The sequence below is a fragment of the Diabrotica virgifera genome, chromosome 10 (genome assembly GCF_917563875.1).
Source record: "Diabrotica virgifera virgifera chromosome 10, PGI_DIABVI_V3a".
In the NCBI taxonomy this organism is placed as follows: domain Eukaryota; kingdom Metazoa; phylum Arthropoda; class Insecta; order Coleoptera; family Chrysomelidae; genus Diabrotica; species Diabrotica virgifera.
The window spans coordinates 102,445,219-102,467,171 of NC_065452.1; the positions used below are offsets into that span (position 1 = coordinate 102,445,219).

Consider the following 21,953-nt stretch of genomic DNA (forward strand, 5'->3'; position numbering starts at 1 on the left):
TCAATAAATCTGTATTAACGAAAAAGAAAATATTTTTGTTGCACTATAAATTACAGTATAAATTAATAACTAATGAATTCTAACAATTGTATTCGGTTATTATCACTACAAAATAAAATATTCAAGTTTAACAAAATAATCCCATAAGACTCAATGTTAAAACGTCCTGACAAAATCTGACAGCGTGTCACGTGACTGTAAGTAGAGGGGAGACGCACGGAGCCAATAGGAGAACCACTGAACTACAGCATACACGCGGCTCAAGTTAGCGTGTATGCAAAAATCAGTAACGGTGCACGCTAAATAGTGACGTCACTGACGTTGTGATGTCATTTAGCTCGCGTGTACCTAACTTTTTTATTTGCGTACACGTTAGCGTGTACCTAGACACAGCGTTATAAATCAGCCTTTTACTCGCGTGTTCCTAACTTTTTTATTTGCGTTTTTTTACACGTTAGCGTCTACCTAGACACAGCGAAAATCATCAAAATTTTTTTAAAACTGACAAGTGACAAGGCACCATCTGTCATCTTCAGTTACCTGACATTTGACAGTACAACAATGGCGTAATTTGACATTTGACCAATTTGACGATTGTAAATCGGAACGGAACATACTTTCTTCCTGTTAGCCAAGGCGAGAGATAGAAGTTGTGGTTTATAAAATCATTATTTTTCTGAGCATGAACAAGTAATTAGTACAGTATTTTAATAAAACATTCTTCAAGAAGCTAGTGTTACTATTATTGCTAATATTGGGGAATTTCTACAGTTGCTAGAAACTTCATTTCCAAGGTAAGCTATCTTTTGTTACTACACCATAATAGAATATAATGCTATTCAAATTAAGCTATAGAACACTGGCTATCATCAAAAGTTTAACTTCATGTTATAGGTAGGTAGTCTTATTGTACCTAATTGGCTTTTTTTGTTACACTATGTCTGCAATATGTTGGCCTTCAAAATTTTAGAATTAATTTTAAGATATTGATTACATGCATCATAAAGGAAAGTTTTAAATTGTGGGAAATGGTAGGTATATGTATTGGTATATAATTCACGTGAAGTTATGTATTCCAAACAGTACTTCCTTACAAATCCAGTTTTTAAAACATTTATAGTAATTATCCCAATTAAACTGAATCTTTTTTAAAAATAAAACCTCATCCATATCATGTAAGTGTTTAAATAATTAAAGGCAATAAAAGTTATGGAACCAATCTTAAGTAAGAACTGGAAGTATCCTATGTCTAATTATATTCAGATGACTTTATATTTTTCCTTCTTAAAAAATCAAAATATTCTATTTTGTTATAAACTAATCTACTTTTGTTATAATTTTGTCTACTGGTTATTGGGCACTAGAGGTTTATTAAAATAATTCTGCAAATTAATAGATGTTCGAAGAAAAAATTAAAATTACAGCATCAAATTGTTGATACCTACTAACCTGCTTAATTTTTAATACTAAGCTTATTTTGTAACATTAGCATGAATATCAGCCTTAGATGTTGTTTTCTGCATTGCTATGTATGGTCAATACTTTTGTTTGGAAGGAGGCCTGGACACTCAACATCACTCTGATGAATAAGTTATAGTCTAGCCGCTGAAAAGATGGAATGATCATGTGAATGGCACGCACTCTTAAACGTTCCTCTCCTGATGTTACCACTTTTTCCATGTTTCCACTGCTCAACAAAAATGAATTTTAAGCACTGCCTAACAAAATTCACCAGTGGAAGTGCAAAATACAAATAATGACGCTGTAAACAGATCTTATAACGTTTGGCTTCGAATGACCAGTTGATGCTTACATTGAGTAATCACGTGACCTTGGATTCCATCTTTTAAACGGATTGAGTATAGAAGCCTTTGAACTCTGGCTTTATCATTTTTATTCATTAGCTCTCTCATCATCGTAATCATAACATTTTCCATGTATTCCTTTTTTTCGTTGCCTTCTTTGCTTGGTGACTGTTTTGTAATTTTACTTCTATTAAAACAATCATCCAAATTTTCTCTTTTGCGTTTCGTTTCGTCATCGGTTTCACTTCCTGTGCTATTATCCTTTCTTTCCATTTTCTAAGAGTGCCCTGCTAAATGTTACAGTTAGAAAAATCTGTATAGCCTATTATTGTATTTAAATTAACTTTAAGCCAGTTCATAATCACCGTAAAAATTAAAATTATTGATTTTTAATTCTCGCAATATTTTAGATTTATTTTATTAAGTCCGACTCTGCACTGCGAAAAGAAATCAAGCCTGTTCGACGCATCAAAACTTGAATTTCTTATCAGTGGTTTAATTTTATTTATATTGTTCGCATAATTATTGACATCTAAAATACCTGTTTACAGTAAATAATGGAGAGGTCTGAATTTTTCGATGCTTTGGACGATTTATTTTCACTCACTAGTGCACTTGTACTTTTATTTACACACTGTGTTAACTTGGTGATTTATCTATTCGTAATTCCAATGGAAATTGGATTATTCACAGAATAGACGTTAATCAACCTCACATTTTGCCTACCAGGACCGGTCTGCATCTAAAAATTTTAAATTGTGAGTAATAAAAGTTTCCGTACCGTAAGTACTGAAAATTCTTTTAGTTACTGCACTGGATGAAGGCATATTTAATATATCAACTGCTATTTTGGTTAATTTTGTTCCAAAACATGTACCTGTTCATCATATGACTTGATTGGGTCTAGTTTTTCAATTGATTTTACAAATAACAAGCATTTGTTATAGAAAAAGATAGCAAATACAAAATAAGTGATTGATGTGATCGTTCATGGGTATTCTTTCATTTTTCCGACTGTATATAAACAGTACATTTCTCTTAATATTCTTCCTATTATCCAGAAGTATTTAAATTTGTAATATTCCTCAATAAGTTTCTTATTAATCATTTGTTGACTAACACATGACTAACACACGTGTTAGTCACAGCATGACTGGTTTTTTTACAATAGCATTCTTTAAGTATTATTAAGAACACCCTAAACATGGAAATTTTATCAATTTATTGTTATCAATTTATTGATGACATTCCTGTATACATTGCAGTTGTCCAGCCTTTTCTTTATTTGCATGATAATAATGCACAGTTAAAATCTCTTGCTGAAGATGTAGGTTTTAGCACCAGTAAAGTAGAAAGATTGTTGTTAGGGGCACTTTTGTATCTAAAAGTAAATTGTATATTACTGCTTACCCTAAGATAGGGTGACCAAACAGGTGACAGGGTGACCAAACAGGTGACAGGGTTTGTCTAATTCTTGAAGCTGCAAAATCATTGTTTTATTTATTATACTCCCTATTTTAAATTATGTTTAAGGTGTCTCAAATTCGCTAAAGAGAGCATTGTTCAATTATTACGTCTCCATGGAGGCCTCTGAAGAGTATTGTCCCCAAACTGTCTTTAGATGTGTCCCGTTTTTTTCAAGTTTATGATTTGGTCACCCAACCTTAAGACCCATTCTGGTAGGTACTTTTTCTTCTAACTTTCGAAGGATACAACATATATTTTAAAAACTGCATTTCTGTATAAATCTTTTGGTTATTGTTAAACTGTTAGTAAGTTTGTGATTTTTACTCATAAATGTGAGTCCTGAATATAGACCACCTGATATTCTATCTATCTAATCAGCCCTAAATATCCATCTTTGGACATAGACCTCCTCTTCCTTCTTCCATGCCTCTCTATCTTGGGCATTTTGCATCGATTTTGACCTGTTGTGTTTCTTCAGGTCATCTGACTATCGCATTTATTGTGACCTTCCCCTTTTTCATTTGTGGTTCCACAGTCTCCTATGTACCTGATATTACTGATACAAAATATGTACAATAACAGTTATGCCAGTTTTAGAACTGCAATGATGCAGGAGACCATTGAAAGATAAACACTTGAAATACACAGATGATACACCTACTCTTATAACTTTGATGTAGAAATTAGTGAACTGTTAGACATGGATAAAAGAATCAGTACTGTGTCAGATCTTAAAAAAAACAAGGATCATGAAAATGACAAAGATCTAGGTAGAAGAATAGAAGACATATTACAAATATTTTCTATGACAACAGAACGACACTCTTAGTATTTTTGTTCAATTATGTAATCTATTTCAGAGAGTTTGTTGGAATCTGAAATTCAGCAAATTTTAGAATTATTAAATAAAATAAAAAGTCACACAGTAATACAGTAAAGCGTCGATTATCCGAACGTCGACCAACCGAACGACCGGTTATCCGAACTCTCGACTCCCGCACCCCACACTAGAGTACCAAGCAAGCGTTAGTAATTAACGCTTAAAATATCTTCAATTTCCTTCAATTTTGTATCCAAAAATATGTTGTTGAAAAGACTGCACTTTTTTGTTTAATTGCTATTTGTCATTATCAAGATATAAATAAATATGTAGGTATGTATTATATAAATAATTTGATGATCTTTAATATGCCTGAATCCAACAACGATATAGAAGCAGTGAAGTCAGTTTTTATGAAAATTACCAATGAGCCCATACCTATTCAAAAGGCTGTTAGAGTAGGAAAGAAGAATAAATCTGGTAACAGAAGCCTTAAAGTTGTCTTACCCAGTAATTATGATGTCCAAACTATATTAAAAGGCCGTTCAGCATTAAAAGGTTCGCATGTATTCATAACTCCTGATCTAACTCCAAAACAGCAGGCTTATGAGAAAAATATGAAGACGCAACTACAAGACCGGACTTCCAAGGGCGAACAAAATTTAATAAATAAGTATATTCGTGGTGTACCTCAAATTGTTACAAAAAACTAAGTTTTAACCATCTTCATAAGTCTCCTTTTTCTATCTTTTATCAAAATTGTCATGGACTGCGCACTAAACTTCGTGTTATTAGAAACAATTTGCAGGGAGTTTGTTATGATATAATTATATTTACTGAAACTTGGTTAAATGACCAAATATTTGACTCAGAACTTGATCTTGCTGATTATGTAATATATAGGAAGGACCGTTCTCACCTCACTAGTACTGCGAGCAGAGGGGGGGGGGGAGTTCTAATTGCAGTACGCTCAACTATCCCTAGTAGACTGCTGGAATCTTTTCCAGGTATAGAACAATTATATGTGGCTGTAGGCAGTACTAATTGTCCGCTTATTGTGGGTGCGCTTTATTTTCCTCCTAAATCTGCTTTAGAAAAATATATCTCTTTCAATAACAGTATCGATAATCTTTCAAATACATTTTCCACCTCTCATTTCTGTATTGCAGGGGATTTCAACCTACACTGCCCTTGGTCTCATGATAATTTTTGTTCTACGGCAATTCCTGCTCCAGGCATTTCTTTAATCGAAGAAGATGCTAAAAATATAATGAATCATATAATGTTCCTATCAAAATCTTTTCCAACGCAATAACATCTATAATAATGTAAACTCATTACTTGATCTAGTTTTGGTTCATGATGAAAATTGCATTGTCGCAGAAGCTGATGAGGGATTACTTGACCCTGATAGTTTCCACCCTCCTTTATGCTTTAATTTAAACCGCGGAGATGTTTTAACTGATGAAATGAAAGCTGAAGGCTTTTTCTACGACTTTAAATCAGCAAATTTTCAAGGTATTTCTGATTACTTAGACACAATATACTGGGATGAAATTTTCAGAGACAAAAGTTTAGATGATGTATGGTCAATATACTTTATGATGTCTTATATGGCGCTATCGATGTTTATGTACCAATGAAAAAGTTTTTTAACGGCAATTTTCCTAAATGGTATACCCGAGAGTTAAGAAACTGCATCATTGCTAAAAAGAAAGCTCATAAGAAATTTAAAGTGACCAGGTTACCTCAAGACTATAATGAATTTTCTAGATTAAGGATTCAAAGATTCAAAAATTTATTGACTACGTTTACAAAAAAAAAATTTTTTGAATTGTAGCAAGTCAATTTGATATATATATATAAAATACATGAGATAATGTTTACATATATACAATATAACATATAGAAATATAAATACATTCACGCACATTTACAAAATATGACATCGGAAAACATAGTGAGTAATATTCATGTCCATGATACTGCTTTAAAATGATCGAAATATTCACTAACAAAGTAAAAAGCAAATCTCAGTAGATATTTTTTCAGAATGACTTTAAATTTATTGATTGTAAGGTTTTTAAAATCTATAGGTAGGACATTATATATGTTAAAATCAATTGAGTTTTTTTGTGATTTACTAAAACGATATTTGACTGTTCTGATATTATTTGCACCTCTTGTGCTGTAATTATGCAAGTCAGACTGTTTAACTAAAGGATCTGCAGTTTTGTGTGTTTCCACGAGAACATTGTATAGCCATAGTGTTGGCAAGGGCATTATTTTATATTTAATAAATAATGGTTTGCAAGATTCCAAGTAACCAACTTTTGCAATTATTCTAATTGCTTTTTTTTGCAATTTAAATATTGTTAGTGCATTGCAAGAGTTTCCCCACAAAATAACGAATGGAAGAGAGAAAAATAAATTGTTCTTAAGGTATCAACACTTGAAACAAGTTTTAGTAGTCTAAGTAAAAATAAAGTACTGGAAAGTTTGCCTTTGAGATGGTCAATATGGTTATACCAAGTCAGTGTGTTGTCAATTGTCATGCCCAGCAATTTTACAGTATTTTTTTCCACATGAGCATCGAATGGATTAGTTGAAATGAATAAATTTTGAGTTTTGGTGTCATTTAGTCTAAGTTTATTTGCTGCGAACCATGATTGAGCATTTGAATTTGTGTTCCTAGAATTGGTTTCTAAAAGAGAATGATTTCTGTCAGAAAAAATAAAAGTAGTAAGTTTGTAAAAGTAAAAAATATCTGCAAATAGAAATAGTACTGTTTTACATGGAGCCATAAAATTGGGCAAGTCATTAACATATATAATAAATAATAGAGGGCCCAAAACAGAACCTTGTGAAACTCCATGCTTAACATGCTTAAATTCAGAGAGACAATTTCCGTATCTGACTGCTTGGTATCTATCACTTAGAAGATTTAATTAGTTCTCAGAGGAGTACCTCTGATGCCGTAAAAGTGCAGTTTTTTAGTAAAATTTCATGAGAAACACAGTCGCAGGCCTTTGAAAGATCACACAACGTTACAGCAGTTTGGTTATGCCTCTCCAGGCCATCCACTATGCCACTCATCACATCTAAGAGTGCATGAGTTGTGGAACGATCCTTTCTAAACCCATATTGTGAACTGGTAAGAAAGTTATTGGTTTCAAAGTACGATATTATGCGTTGCTTCAGAATTTTTTCTATTATTTTACTGAATATGGAAACGATAGAAATTGGTCTGTAATTGTCTACAAGATCACGATCGCCCTTCTTAAATACAGGAACAATTTTGGAGTATTTAAATCCAGTTGGAAATATCCCGATTGAAAAAATGTTATTAATGAGATGTGTTAAAGGATCAGTAATTATTTCACAAGTATTTTTTATAAAAGAAGCGTTTAGCTCATTTGTATCCAAACAATTTGAATTTTTTAGTGAATTTATAACCTCCGATACTTCTTGTTGAGTAGTTGGAGATAGAAAGAATGAACTCGATGGAGCTGGAAGTTTTGATAGTTCAAGATTATGTCGTCTGATGTATTAGGAAGGGTTTTTATAATCTTCTCAGCAATTTCAACAAAAAAGTTATTGAAAGTGTCACAAGATAAATTGGTTGTTATATTATGTGAACTATTTGTTTTGTTACGCTCATAGTTAATTATCTTCCAACACGTCTTGGATCTATTATTTGATGTTAATATTAATTTCTCACAAGCCATCATTTTCGCGTTTTTCAACTCGGAATTATAATGATTTTTGTATTTTTTATATTCGATGTATTTCGATGTATTTTTTTGTATTTTTATATAAGGTCGATATGTAAGTCCTTATCAGGTCAAGCATACAATCAATTTGTAGCAAACGTTAAACATACACTTCCCAGTAACATTAAAAGCTTCTGGAGGTTCGTAAATTCTAAAAGGAACAATAATAGCATTCCGAACACTTTAAACCATAATGGCCAAACCAGTTCCGATGGTCCTACCATAGCCAAGATGTTTGCTCAGTACTTTGCTGCAGTGTATAGTGAGGACGAATGTCCTATTCCAAATAGTGCAAGGGCTAACACTAGTTTCAACATTACTGGTTGTGACTTATCTATTTCAGAGGTATATACCAAATTATCCCAGCTAAACATACATAAGGGTCCAGGGCCTGATGGAATCCCACCCAAGTTACTGAAATACTGTAGTTTTAATCTTGCTCGTCCCTTATTCTTTATTTTTCAAAAATCATTACAAACGAGTGAATTCCCTCCCGTTTGGAAAGTTAGTTTTATATCACCGATATTCAAGAATGGCGATAGAAGCGGGGTTGAAAGCTACAGACCTATTAGTATCCTTAATACTATACCTAAACTGTTCGAGAGTTTAATATGTGACAAAATTAAGCCTACTATACAAAATGTAATCATTGAACAACAGTATGGTTTTGTTATGGGGAGATCAACTGAAATGAACTTGTTAAATTATACCTCCTTCTTAAATGAAGCATTGGAAAGCAAACAACAGGTAGATGCGATTTATACAGATTTTTCCAAAGCATTCGATAGGGTCAACCATACGTTATTGTTACATAAGATCGAACAGTTAGGTTTCTCTGATCCTCTGCTTAGTTGGATTCGAAATTATCTATTAGATAGAAGGCAGATAGTTCGTATTAAGAATTATTTCTCTAATGAAATTATAGTTAAATCGGGGGTACCTCAAGGCTCCCACTTAGGACCTATCCTTTTTAATTTATTTATAAATGACATAAATAAAAGTTTCAATTTTGCTCAATTTCTTCTATTTGCTGATGACCTTAAATTATTTCACATAATTACCTCTGATTTAGATCGCTACAATTTGCAATCAGATCTTAATGGTCTTGTGGAATGGTGCTCACTTAATGGTATGGACTTAAATGCAAACAAATGCCATGCTATAACTTTTACTCGACTAAGAAACTTTGAGAATAATTCTTACTATATACGGGACACTAGGTTACAATTAGTTGACTCAGTTACAGATCTGGGTGTTATTCTTGACACTAACTTGAATTTCAACCTACACATTAATAGCATGGTTTCTAAGTCATTAAAGATGCTTGGCTTTGTTAAAAGATGTAGCTATGACTTTACGACTGGTCGTTCTTTAAAACTCGTTTATTGTTCTTTGGTTAGACCACATTTAGATTATGCATCATGTGTTTGGCCACCTAATATAATTGTCACATCAATAAAATCGAACAAGTTCAGCGTAAATTCTTACGTTATTATGCTTATAAGATGCATCTCACTGGTCAAAGTTATGAGTCTTTACTGCAAACTATTCGACTTGACTCAGTACAGAGTCGTCGTCAACATAAAGATCTTTACTTCTTATATAACTTAATTCATGGTTATAAATTCTGTATCTCACTCTTAAATAAAATTGGTCTACATGTACCTTCAAGAACCACCCGTTCTGTGATCACCTTCCACGAGGTCATTAGCCGTACAAACTATGGTTCAAGTTCCTATCTCTGTAAAACTATTAAATTAGCAAATACATTATCTCCGCATATTGATTTGTTTGTGAACGACTTTACTGCGTTTTCCACACAATTACATTTATATTTAACTTAATGTTCTAATTTCAAGACTGATTTGTCAATCGCAAAAAGTTTTAGATATTTAGATTTTTTACTTAATATTATAGGACTAGCTCTCAATTGTTAAATGAGAGCAAGTAATTTTATTTTTTTGTTGTTGTTTATTATGTATTTACCAATTTTGTACCTACTAGCACTAGTTCTTATTTTGAATTTTTTTATAATTTGTGTGACATTTTAATTGTATCATGTACTAATGGACTTCGGTCCGTCAATAAATAATAAATAAATATGGCTTTTATTCACTTGTGGATAAATATGCATGACTATATCATTATAGTTCGATTATCCGAACAAATCGGTTTTCCAAACACCCATGTCCCCCAATTAGTTCGGATAATCGACGCTCTACTGTATTAACATTTTTTTTCTTCATTGTGTGCCATGTGCATTTACAAGTATTGACATATACATCTGAGCCCATTCACTAATGTTTTTAACCCGGGAGTAGTCGCACTCACTTCTGTAACGTGAATAGTCGCGTGTTAGATTCTATCTCACAATACGAATTTACAACAAATTTTTATCGTATAGTATTTTTATTTACTTGTTATGTTAAAAATATTATTTCTAACAATTGTTAAAGCTAATTGGCTCTCCCCAAAGTCACAAATTCCACAAAAAAAAAATGTGTGTGTACTTTGTACGCACGTAAGAAGTTATACTTCTATTATATAATTTCAACGAAATAAATATACTTAACAGTTTATTTGTATTTTATTTAAATATTAAACTAACTTTCATACCTACCACTTTAAAAAAAATGTTATTAAAACAATACCAACAATTTAAAAAAAACTGGTCCAGTACTCTACCAACCAAGCTATCAAGCCCCGTGTTATTGACGTCTCGGATATAATTACAAATCACGGTGACAAATAGATCAAGTGAAGTATACAAATGTTATAATAGATATTTTATTATCTTACGCCCGAGGAAGACAAATCCAAAGACACAAAAATTATAATAAATAATACATTTACTAAAAACACTAATATATTCTTTTAATGACTTATTTGCGCTGATACATATACTTCGTCTAATTTACTAACCGTTGCACGTCATCCGCGTCATAGCCTGTGACGTCGCATGATACGAACACGAAATATTTGGCGGTAGGTGTGTTCTTTTTTAGAATCATTTTGCCGAGTACACTGGAATTACAGCCACGAGACATATTTTATTATATACACGTAGAAATAATATTTGAAGATTTCTATTAATGTTAACCTAAAGAAATACACAATAATATGTTTCATTTAATTTGTATAAATGGATTCGCGTTTTTATGAAGCACATTTTTGTTCGGAACACATTGTAACTGTAATCAACCGAAGGTGATATTTTGCCATAAATTGGTAATATTTATTTGACAGTTGCGGAGATGGCACTTCATATTTGTTTATATTCTTTACTATAAGTATCTGTTTTATTATATTTACTGTTTTTATTATTTACTTTACTATAAAAAGATCCTCTACAATAAAAATATAAATTTCACCTAATTTTATCATGACTTGGAATAATCGAGGTATCTGACAACTTTTTTAGTTGTTATTGTAGACATATACAAAGAAACCTACCGGCTTCATGCCAAGAGTTCGGAGCCGTTTTTTAATTATTAACAATGCAGTGCAAAAACGCTTGCACTGCAAATCTTAAAAGATTATAACTTAATTATTGTTCTCTATTTCTTATTTACATTGAATATTAATTTGTTTGGTTGTATAATCCACGTTTACAATAATTATGTGATCTATAAAATGGATTCAGGATTTTTTTATACTTTGGCAACTATATGTCAACTTAGATCTCTGGCATAGATAATGACGTGCAATGGTAAGTAAATTAGACGGACTGTACATAATTTGAAAGATTAGCAACGAACTACATACTGTCTGTCTGCGCATGCGCCAGGGAATTATAAAATTTCACTCTCGATCGTAAAGAAGTATAACTTCAAAAAAAAAATCCTACGCATTACTACACCTTTCCTCGAGGCACTTACGAAATTTTTTCAAAAGTGCAAAATTTTTCATCAAGTTATCACGAAAAAGGATAAAATGTGAGATTCTATCTAACGGCGCGACTACTCGCGGGTTAACAAAGAAACTTGTTTTCTTCTACAACCCTCTATTTTGCATTTGAGAATCAGTTGTAATACTGATTTCCTCTCACTATATTTCAGCATCCGTCTATGAATCCACATTTCCAATGCTTCAATTCTGTTCATGCTTGATACTTCTTTGTCTTAGTTCTAAACTGAGATGACTATTGCAAAGAAATGTCTTCATTTCCATAAAAGTAGTTTTAGTCATTGCTGCTCTGTGCTTTATTTTATTTATGTGTATAATTACTGTATTATCTACATATCTCATTACATTAAGTAATTCCCCATTGATTTTTATTCCATATGGCTGAAATGTTTTAATGTAACCACTATGTTTTAATCATTTAATGAATGACATGCTATTATTTATCAATTGCCATTGTCACTGGTAGTTTTGGTTAAAAACATATAATTTTATTTATTTTTTTTTTTCATCAAGTTATTAACCAAATATGGTATTCAACAAAACAAAAAGCAAAAATTATCGAAAATTACATCCATACTTATATAAAAGTAAATACTAGGTGGCTATATTTAATTCCAGAATGTAGGATTTTCCTGAAGTATATATATGTTTTAGTTTTTGAGTATCAGTGTGAAAATTAAATATAAACAGATAGATTCTGTGCAGTTTTTAAGAACTGTACAGTCAAGAATATTAAGTATCAGAAATCGTTAATTTCTTGGAGAAGTGTATATGCAATATTTTTGTATATAAAAAGTATTTTTGTTTACGGGTGATTTCATTTCAAATCACTCAATTTTGAATCAAAAAAATTTTTGGATCTCCGATTGGCCTGAAAATTGCTATATAGCATCTGCGGGACGTAAAAATAAGATATTTAAGGTCAAAAATCTTCTTCTTTTTTTCTCAAAATGTTATTTTAAGCGATTTTACAGTGATTTGGATAGATAGATATTTATTCATTTAAATAGGTTACTCTAATATACAATCAATGTAGAGAATAGATATTACAAATAATTTACAAAATCTAATATAACTAAGCAACATCAAATGAAATTGAAACAAACTTTAAATAAATTTTACAACATATAATACCATACAATACCCACCCATAAAATTAACGTAATAAAGTATTACATCACTTGTTTCTAATATACAGCTTAAGTTGTTTTAAAAGATTTTAGTGACATCGTATTTTTTGATTCACCCGGTAGAGCGTTAAACTCGTTAAAACCCCTGAATACTAATGAGTTCATCGTCATTCTATAATTTGTTTTTGCTATGTAAATATTCCCCATATTTCTTGTAGAATAATCATGCACATTTTTATTGTACACTGTACACTATAAACTGCTTAAAGTAATCTGGAGCTACATTATTAAGTATTTTATAAACCAAAATCATTGTATAATAATACAGTTTCTCTTCAATTGTGAACCAACTTAAAACCTGTAGCATATAATATGATACAGGTGTAAGTCGATTTGTTTTCAATATAATTCTCATGCCACGATTTTGTAGTTTTTGTAGTTGATTGAGTTTTGTAGTTGCGCAGTACTCAAAATGTGGCTGAATAATTGAATTAAAAACTGTAATTTTAGATATATAGTGAGTCGATATATTTTGTGATATTCGGCTAAAAAAATATAGTTTTTTCGTTATTTTCCGGACAATATAATCAAAATGATGATCAAAATTCAAACAACTATCAATTTGAAACCCCAAATATTTAACACATCTTACAATACCAATCTTTTCATTTTTTACTTGTAGCAGAATGTTATCGGTATTTAATTGGCTATATTTGTGTTTTGTTGTAAAGATCATTGCTTTAGTTTTGGAAATATTTAATTTTAATTTATTTGATGAAAAGTATTAAGCCATTTTTTTTAATGTATTATTCATTTTTTGAATCGTTACTTCAAGGTTAGTGTCACTACAAGCTACAAAAGTATCATCCGCAAAAATATTAATCAATTCACTTTCTACGTATAGGTCTATGTCATTTAGATACAATATAAATAAGAGAGGCCCCAATACGCTGCCTTGTGGTACCCCAACATTGATATAATGTTCAGAGGATAATGCCCCATCAAAACGTACTATCTGCTTCCTATCACTAAGATAATCACTTAGCCATTTGTGTACTTTTACCTACAAACCCATAATTTTGTAGTTTTGTTAGGAGTATTTGGCGATCAATGGTTTCAAAGGCTTTTTTAAAATCAAGAAAAGCACCTACTACGTATCGGTTTTTATCAATATCGTTTTAAGTTTACAGAGAGTCAATTGTAAAGCTGACTCACATGAATGTTTCTGTCGAAAACCGGACTGATTATTATTTATTAAAATTGAATTTTTTCCCACGTGTTCTAGTAGTTGGTCATAAACTGCTATCTCTAATATTTTTTCAATTGGGGGTAATGTGTTAATCGACCTAAATTCACTAGCTTTATTTGTATTCAAAATCTTCTGAATAGGAACAATTGTACTCACTTTCAAAAGTGTAGGAAATCTACCTGTCATTAGAGAAGTGTTTATAAAATTCAGTATAACGTGACCAATTGATTCAAAAATTTCCCTCACCATCCTTGAATTTAATATTTCATGTATGGAGAACTTGTCCATACTATAAACTATTTTACGTAAGTCTAACATTGACAGTGGTTTAAATTCACTCAAATTTAAATATAAATTATTGGTATTGGTCCAGGAATTTATTGAATCAATATTTTCGACATTATTTGTTATACTCCTGACAAAATATTTGTTAAAATTTTCTGCAATCTCCAAACGTTCTCTTAATACATTATGCTCCGCATCTATATCAAAACATATACAGCTAGGGATATCAAAGTTTTTAACGTTTATTAAATTTTTTAATGTTTTCCACATTTTGTTTGGATCATTTTTAAACCTATCAATTTTCTCCAGATAATACTTATCTTTTTTAGCTTTTAATAACTTAACGACATGGTTTCTATGAATTTTAAACAATGACCACTTATTTTGTTTCTCATTTTCCCGGCAATTTTTGAACTCCTTATATGTTTTATCACGAATTCTAATTTGATTAAACACCTCATTATCAAACCATGGTATATTGGATTTATATTTACACGGTTGAATAGGCGCAGTATTATTAATTTCTTTTTCGCAATTAGTTATAATTTCATGAAAGATAGTGTCAATATTATTGTTGTATATTTAAGTTCCAATTAACCATCATTAAGTTAGTTTTAATAGTGTTTAAATTGTTTTCATTTATATTTCTATATTTTTTTATGATACTGTCAGTAGCTCTTGTATTAAATAAATTGAGAGAAATAATAGAATGGTCAGTTACTTTTGGACAATCATGCACATTTACTGAAATATTATTTTGGTTTGTTAAAACAAAGTCGACTAATGTTTTACTGGTTTCGGTAATGCGAGTTGGTTTTGTTACAAGCTGATGTAAGCCATATATTGAAACTAGATTTTTAAACTTTATAGTATAAAAACTATCACTAAGAAAATCAAGATTAAAATCACCTACTAATACACACTTATTATTCCTAGACAATACACTATCGCATATTTCTTCAAAATCTTCCAACAATTTCGAATCTGAACTTGACGGCGAGTGGTAAAGATATCCAACAATCCAAGTTGATGAAATTAAATTTATCCTTATAAATCTACACCAGTAATAGGGAACTTGCATAAATTTTTAAATATTAAAATAATATTAAAAAACGTAAGGTAACATGATCTTAAAACGCTTGCATGCGAAAAAAAAACAAATATTTTTAACCCGTACGCTAATTACAACGTTTTGAAAATGCTATAAAATTCAAATATCTTAGGAGGCTCTTGAACGTCCTTCTATTCGTCTGACGTCAGAGGCCACGGTCAACCGGGCTAACTAGCAGTCGGAAACAACGCGATTAGGTATTACGGGTATATTACATTTTAATCGTATTTAAATGGAAATTACCAGCTATTATTTGTATTCTTGCATAGTTCTACAATCAGTTTATTTACTTTAAAGTGAAATTTATAAATCTTTAGAAATTACTAATGTGTTTATAACGTATAAGTACTATTACTCACGAGGGGTTTTCAAAAGAAAGCGATTAAGTACAATAGTACATTTTAATCGTCTTTAATTGAAAATTCCTAGTATTTCGATCGTATTTTCCTTGTATTTCGATCACAAAATCATTGAGTAGATATACAAAAAAATCAATTTAAAATTACTTTCCCGATATTACTCCTGACTGTAAATTTATGAGTGCACAAACAATTTTTGTTATATTATCTGTATGTAATATCAATTTGCTATCAATACAGGCATGGGGGGCTAAGCAAGCAAATTCTCTTAATCTACGTATAACTCGTTCAATGTGAATTCTTAAACTAGCTACTCTTTTTGTTTCAAATACTTCACTTTTTGTAAGTTTTGTACTTGAAGATACACTTGGTGGTCTAATTAATTGGCAATCTCTGCTAACTAACAAATGCTCTATGTGTTTAAAACCCCTGTCAGCCATTACCGCCACTTTCGGTGGAAGAACATTTAAAAAACCGCTCAGTTCAAGAATAACTGCATCCGACGTTCTTCCACCGAAAGCAGTAGAAATAAAATTAATAATCCCATCAGGAGTGCAAGCAATTAAATATTTTAGAGTATTGCACTTTTTGTATTCCGACCATGTTAAGGACTGTTTAACAGAATCTGATGGTTTTTCAATTTCAATTTCTAAGCAATCGATAATACAAAATACTTTACTATAACGAGCTCGAAATGCTAAGGGTAAGTTTAATTTAACTGAACTCACTTGGGGATTAAAAATACAAGATCTTAAATATTTACTAAGTAATGGAACAGATTTTGCAAATATTCTCGATGCATTGCTTTCGCTTATGCCGAAATCATCTCCAAGAGACATAAATGTTTGTCCTGTTCTTATCTTTTTAAGAGTTAAAAATAGATGCATTGTTTGAGTCTTACAATATTTTTCCATTAATTGAAACGTGTAAAATGCATATTCTGGTAGCCCCATATACAGTCTAGGTCTGTATTGTAACTTCATTACTGTACACTTCAAAGACAAACTTTTAAATTGTTTTGCTTCCTCTTCTTTCGTATCTTCATCACAAGATAAAAAATCACTTTCATTGTACCAACAGTCGTCACTACCACTATATTCACTATACTCTTCAAATACAGAACTCCCTGATTCACTTTTTGTATCTTCAAATATTTGCAAGTCTTTTATAGGTGAAGTTCCTGCATCCTTATTATGTATTTTCAACACTGTAACACTTCTTTGAAATTTGCATTGAATACCTTTACTTCTTATTTTGATGTGAGTCTGTGTTGATGCATTATTCAGTTTTTGAGGTAAAGCTGATTGGTTTAATTCAGGTCCTGATTGTACTAAGTTTGTGAAACTAGGATCACATTGTCTCTTATCATCATTGTCCTCTAAAACAGACTTAGATGTAGAAGCGGCATCTTCAAGAAGCTGTCGTTTAACCCTTTTAAGGGCTGCTTCCCTCACAGGCTGAGAAAAAGCTCGTTTTCTGTCTGGTTGACAATCAAATATGTGCGGGACAACACCTGACTTAATAATTTTGGGACCACCCATAATCTTGAATTTTATATAGTTATCCATATCTTGTTCCAACTGCAACAAATAAACAAGTATAAGTAGGCACTTTTCATGAAACGATAACTAATATTTTTTTAAGTAGAAAATAGGTACCTAATTAGATAAATCTGTACTTACATCAAAATGATCCTCACAGACATAAAGACCTATGCTTTTTTGTGAAATATCCTGTTTATCTCGCCTGCATGCCTTTAGCCATTTTAATCGACGTTTTGGTTCTTTTGGTAGAGTAAAAAAATGTTTGTTGGATGTTCTGACAGTTGTGCTTTTGCATCCCGGCACTATACAGTACTTATATTGCGCAGATTTGTTTTCCATTTTGATAAAGTATATTACACAATAAATACACTAAACTACACTAAATATACAATAACATAAATACCGAGCAAACGTCACAGTTATTCGACACGCACAACTGGCAATGGCAAACTGCATTCAAATCAATAGCCCACCGAACGGACAAAAACGATAAGAGTGGCCTGTGACGTCAGACCCAAGCTCGCGCTTTTGAAGTTGTTTGAAACGGAAATTTTAGGCGCAGAACTTTGATCAGATGTTGTACGTACACTATTCATTGTTAAGACGTAATATTTTGCATATAACATTTTTAAACATAAATTAACAATTTTATGCAAAAAAATTTTTTAGTGCAAGTTCCCTATTACCATGTAAGATAAATGACTTAACATAAGAAAATTAATAATTATTCTGAATATATAACAATACACCACCAGTGTACCTACTCTTTGAATCACATCTAATACATTTATAATTTTCTATCATGATCTCTTTATCATATTGTATATCTTGCGTGGTTCTTGCTTCACTTAACAAAATTAATTTTGGGTTATAGTTTGCAATGTTTGTTCTTATTTGATCAATATTTTTTAAAACGCTTTGTGTATTTAAATATACAGGGTGTAACAAAAATACAGGTCATAAATAAAATCACATATTCTGAGACCAAAAATAGTTCGAATGAACCTAACTTACCTTAGTACAAATATGCACATAAAAAAAGTTATAGCCCTTTGAAGTTACAAAATGAAAATCCATTTTTTCGAATATATCGAAAACTATTAGAGATTTTTTATTAAAAATAGATATGGGGCATTCTTACGGCAGGAGCATCTTAAAGAAAAATTATAGTGAAATTTGTGCTCCCCATACAAATTTTATGGGGGTTTTGTTCCCTTAAACCCCCCAAACTTTTCTGTACGTTCAAATTAAATTATTATTGTGGTACCATTAGTTAAATTCAATATTTTTAAAACTTTTTTGGCTCTTAGTATTTTTTTGATATAGCAGTTTTTATCGAGTTGCGGCTTCTTTTTTAATATGTTTACATAAAAATTTTATGGGGGTTTTGTTCCTTTAAACCCCCCAAATGTTTGTGTACGCTCCAATTAAACTATTACTGCGATACCATTAGTTAAACAAAATGTTTTTAAAACTTTTTTGCCTCTTTGTATTTTTTCAAGAAGGCAACTTTTATCGAGATATGGCTTCTTTTTTAATACGGTTCAAAATATACCTAAAAATGTAAATCATACATAAATTTTCATATTTTTACCAAGTCTCCATAATCGTACTTAACCATATACAAATATGTGGTGGATTTGAAAAATATTTAAAATATCTCGATAAAAATTGAATTTTCGAAAAAGTACTAAGAGCGAAAAAAGTTTTAAAAATATTGTGTTTAAGTAATGGTACTACAATAACAATTTATTTGGAACGTACACAAAAGTTTGGGGGGGTTTAAAGGAACTAAACCCCCATAAAATTTTTATAGGGTGTCCAAATTTCACTATATTTTTTTCTTAAGATGCTACTGTCATAAAAATGCCATATGTCCATTTTCAATAAAAAATCTTTAATAGTTTTCGATATTTTGGAAAAAATCGATTTTCATTTTGTAACTTCAAAGGGTTGTAACTTTTTTTATATGCACATTTGTACTAAGGTAAGTTAGGTTCAATCAAACTCTTTTTGGTCCCAGAATATGTGATTAGATTTATGACCTGTATTTTCGTTACACCCTGTATAATATCGGTATTAAAATGTAAATTAGGGTCTGCATTTAGTTTTTTTCATCAATTGAAGTTGAATTGCCAACAGTATTTGGTTTATTATTTATAAATTTAGGGACAATGGTAGGCCTATTGTTAATATATTTAATAGTTTTTGTTGAGTCACCTGCTCTAATTAATTCATCAAGTTGATTCTTTACAGTAAAATAATAATCTCTTTGTCTTTTGGTTTGATCAGCAAAAATCTTGATTCTAGGAATGTTTATTGATGCTTTATTTTTTAGGACCTTTACGGCATCTTCACTTGATTGGAGGATAACTTTGATGGGACGAGTTTTTTTGTTGTCAAACTTACCCAACCTAAACAATTTTAAATTATTTCAGTCCACTGGGAAGTCCTTCAAAATGTTTGTTATTGTTTCACTGTCTTATTTAGTACGATCTGCTGGAATCGGTTTATTCGATTCATGTTAAAGACAGTAATATTAGATGTCCTATTTTGTCGATCCATCACTTCATAAATAACATCCTCTTCTTTTTCTGGATTTACTAAGTTTGTTTGGATTGATTTAAACGATTGAATTTCCTTTTTTAATTCAACATTTTCCTGTTTTACTAACTCAACTTACTCATTTCTATCAAAAGTTTAGGAACCCTTTTAATCGCCTCTCGACACTCCATACAGTAATAGGCCAGGGTATTTTATTTATTATTACATTTGGTATTTATTTAAACAAATTTGCATTTTCTATCGTAAAGTATCAATGGAAAACACAATATTTTAATCGAAGGGACTCAAAAATGTCATTATATGGCATTATAACAAGTTATTTTTTTAATTCAAAACAAGTTTTTGATCAAATTTTATAGTGTAGAAAACGTTAAAATACATTTTTACGTACGTTTACAATACGTTACAATACGTTTTTACATTTTCCTCCATTCCCAAAATACATTATAATCGATGGGGCTGAAAATTTGCCCACAGATAGCCAAAATATAGGAGTTTAAGTGATTAGAAGAATTTGAATTATATTATAATACCAAAAAAGTTACATGCAATATCATAGTCAAAAATATAGGCGTCTACTGTAAGTACAATTAACTCAGAAAATATCGGCCTCACGACAAAAATTGTTAAAAAGAAATTGTAATAATTGTAAATACGATTTATTTGGAATAATTTCAGTTCCTACCATTTTTGTCGAAAATTTTAAAATGGCGGAGATATTGAGCAAAAACGGTTCTCCTTTAAAATCAAGATGGCGGCTAACGTAACGGAGGAATTCATTCGCGATTTTGAATTTAGGCTACTATTGACCCTCCTAAAGATTAGAAAAATAAAATTTTGAGCAGCTCGGCATGCAAGATCAAATGCTATCCCGACTGTATTCACATACTTTTGAGTCTGATATTATTACATGTAACTTTTTTGGTATTGTAATATAATTCAAATCCTTCTAACCACTTAAAGTCCCGTTTTGGCTATATGTGGGCAAATTTTCAGCCAAATCGATTATTATGTATTTTGAGAATGGAGGGTAATGTAAAAAACGGTATTTTAACGTTTTCTACACTATAAAATTTGATCCAAAACTTGTTTTGAATCAAAATAACTTGTTATAATGCCATATAGTGACATTTTGAGTCCCTTCTATCAAAATATAATTTTTTCCATTGATACTTTACGATAGAAAATGCAAATGTGTTTAAATAAACACCAAATCACTGTAAAATCGCATGAATAACATTTTGAGAAAAAAAGAAGATTTTTTGACCTTAAATATCTTATTTTTACGTTCAGCAGAAGCTATGTATACACCAAGTTTCAGAAAAATCGGAGATCCAAAAGTTTTTGCCTGAGTGATTTGGCATGGAATGTACCTTACACCAGTTCAGTCTGGAAAAGCTCAGAAATCACAATAGAAAAGTGTGAAGAGCAACAGTTTACTAAAAATGGTCTTGTTCATGTTTTTTTTACGCAGAGAATAGTTAGTGTCTGTTTGGACTTAAATGGACATTTTCAACAATTCTTGTAATTTTTTTTGTAAAGCTATAATCTAATTTTAATATTAAATGATTTCTTTGTTTCCCTTTTGTTGTGTTATTTTGGTGTTATAATATCAATTAATAAATAAAATAATTTTTATTATGTATTACCAAAATAAAAAAAAAATGTATATACAGTAGAAGCTCTTTATTCGCGGGCTATACGTTCCGTAAATATGCCGCAAATACAGGAACCGGGAATATGGAATGGTAATTTATATGGGGTTATAGGGGATATGTTCCTAGGTAACGGAATAAAAAAGCAAATACATAAAAATTTAATTATTGAAGTTTTTCACCATACAGATTGATTAATTACATCATATTATTATCTTCACCTTTAGGCCATGGTTTAAAGAATTTAGAGTATTTTTTCCTTCTTGACTGTTTTTAAAAACTCC

The 21,953-nt window shown here is 30.9% G+C and overlaps 2 protein-coding genes across 2 annotated transcripts in view; one reads left to right on the top strand and one right to left on the bottom strand.

Annotated features, from left to right (window-relative positions):
• Positions 1–594: 594 nt before the first annotated feature.
• Positions 595–21,953, top strand: part of LOC114329725 (dual specificity protein kinase CLK2) — a 56,733-nt gene continuing 35,374 nt past the window's right edge. Inside the window, exon 1 of the mRNA XM_028278909.2 lies at positions 595–794. The gene's annotated coding sequence lies outside the window, so the exon portion shown is untranslated. The remainder of the gene's footprint in view (positions 795–21,953) is intronic.
• LOC126893130 (uncharacterized) lies at positions 5,290–17,825 on the bottom strand. Its single transcript, XM_050663078.1, has 3 exons — positions 17,588–17,825; positions 16,807–17,485; positions 5,290–5,351 (listed from the first exon to the last, which is right to left on the bottom strand). Exons 1-3 carry the CDS (start codon positions 17,786–17,788, stop codon positions 5,290–5,292), a joined length of 942 nt encoding a protein of 313 aa, XP_050519035.1. The 5' UTR covers positions 17,789–17,825.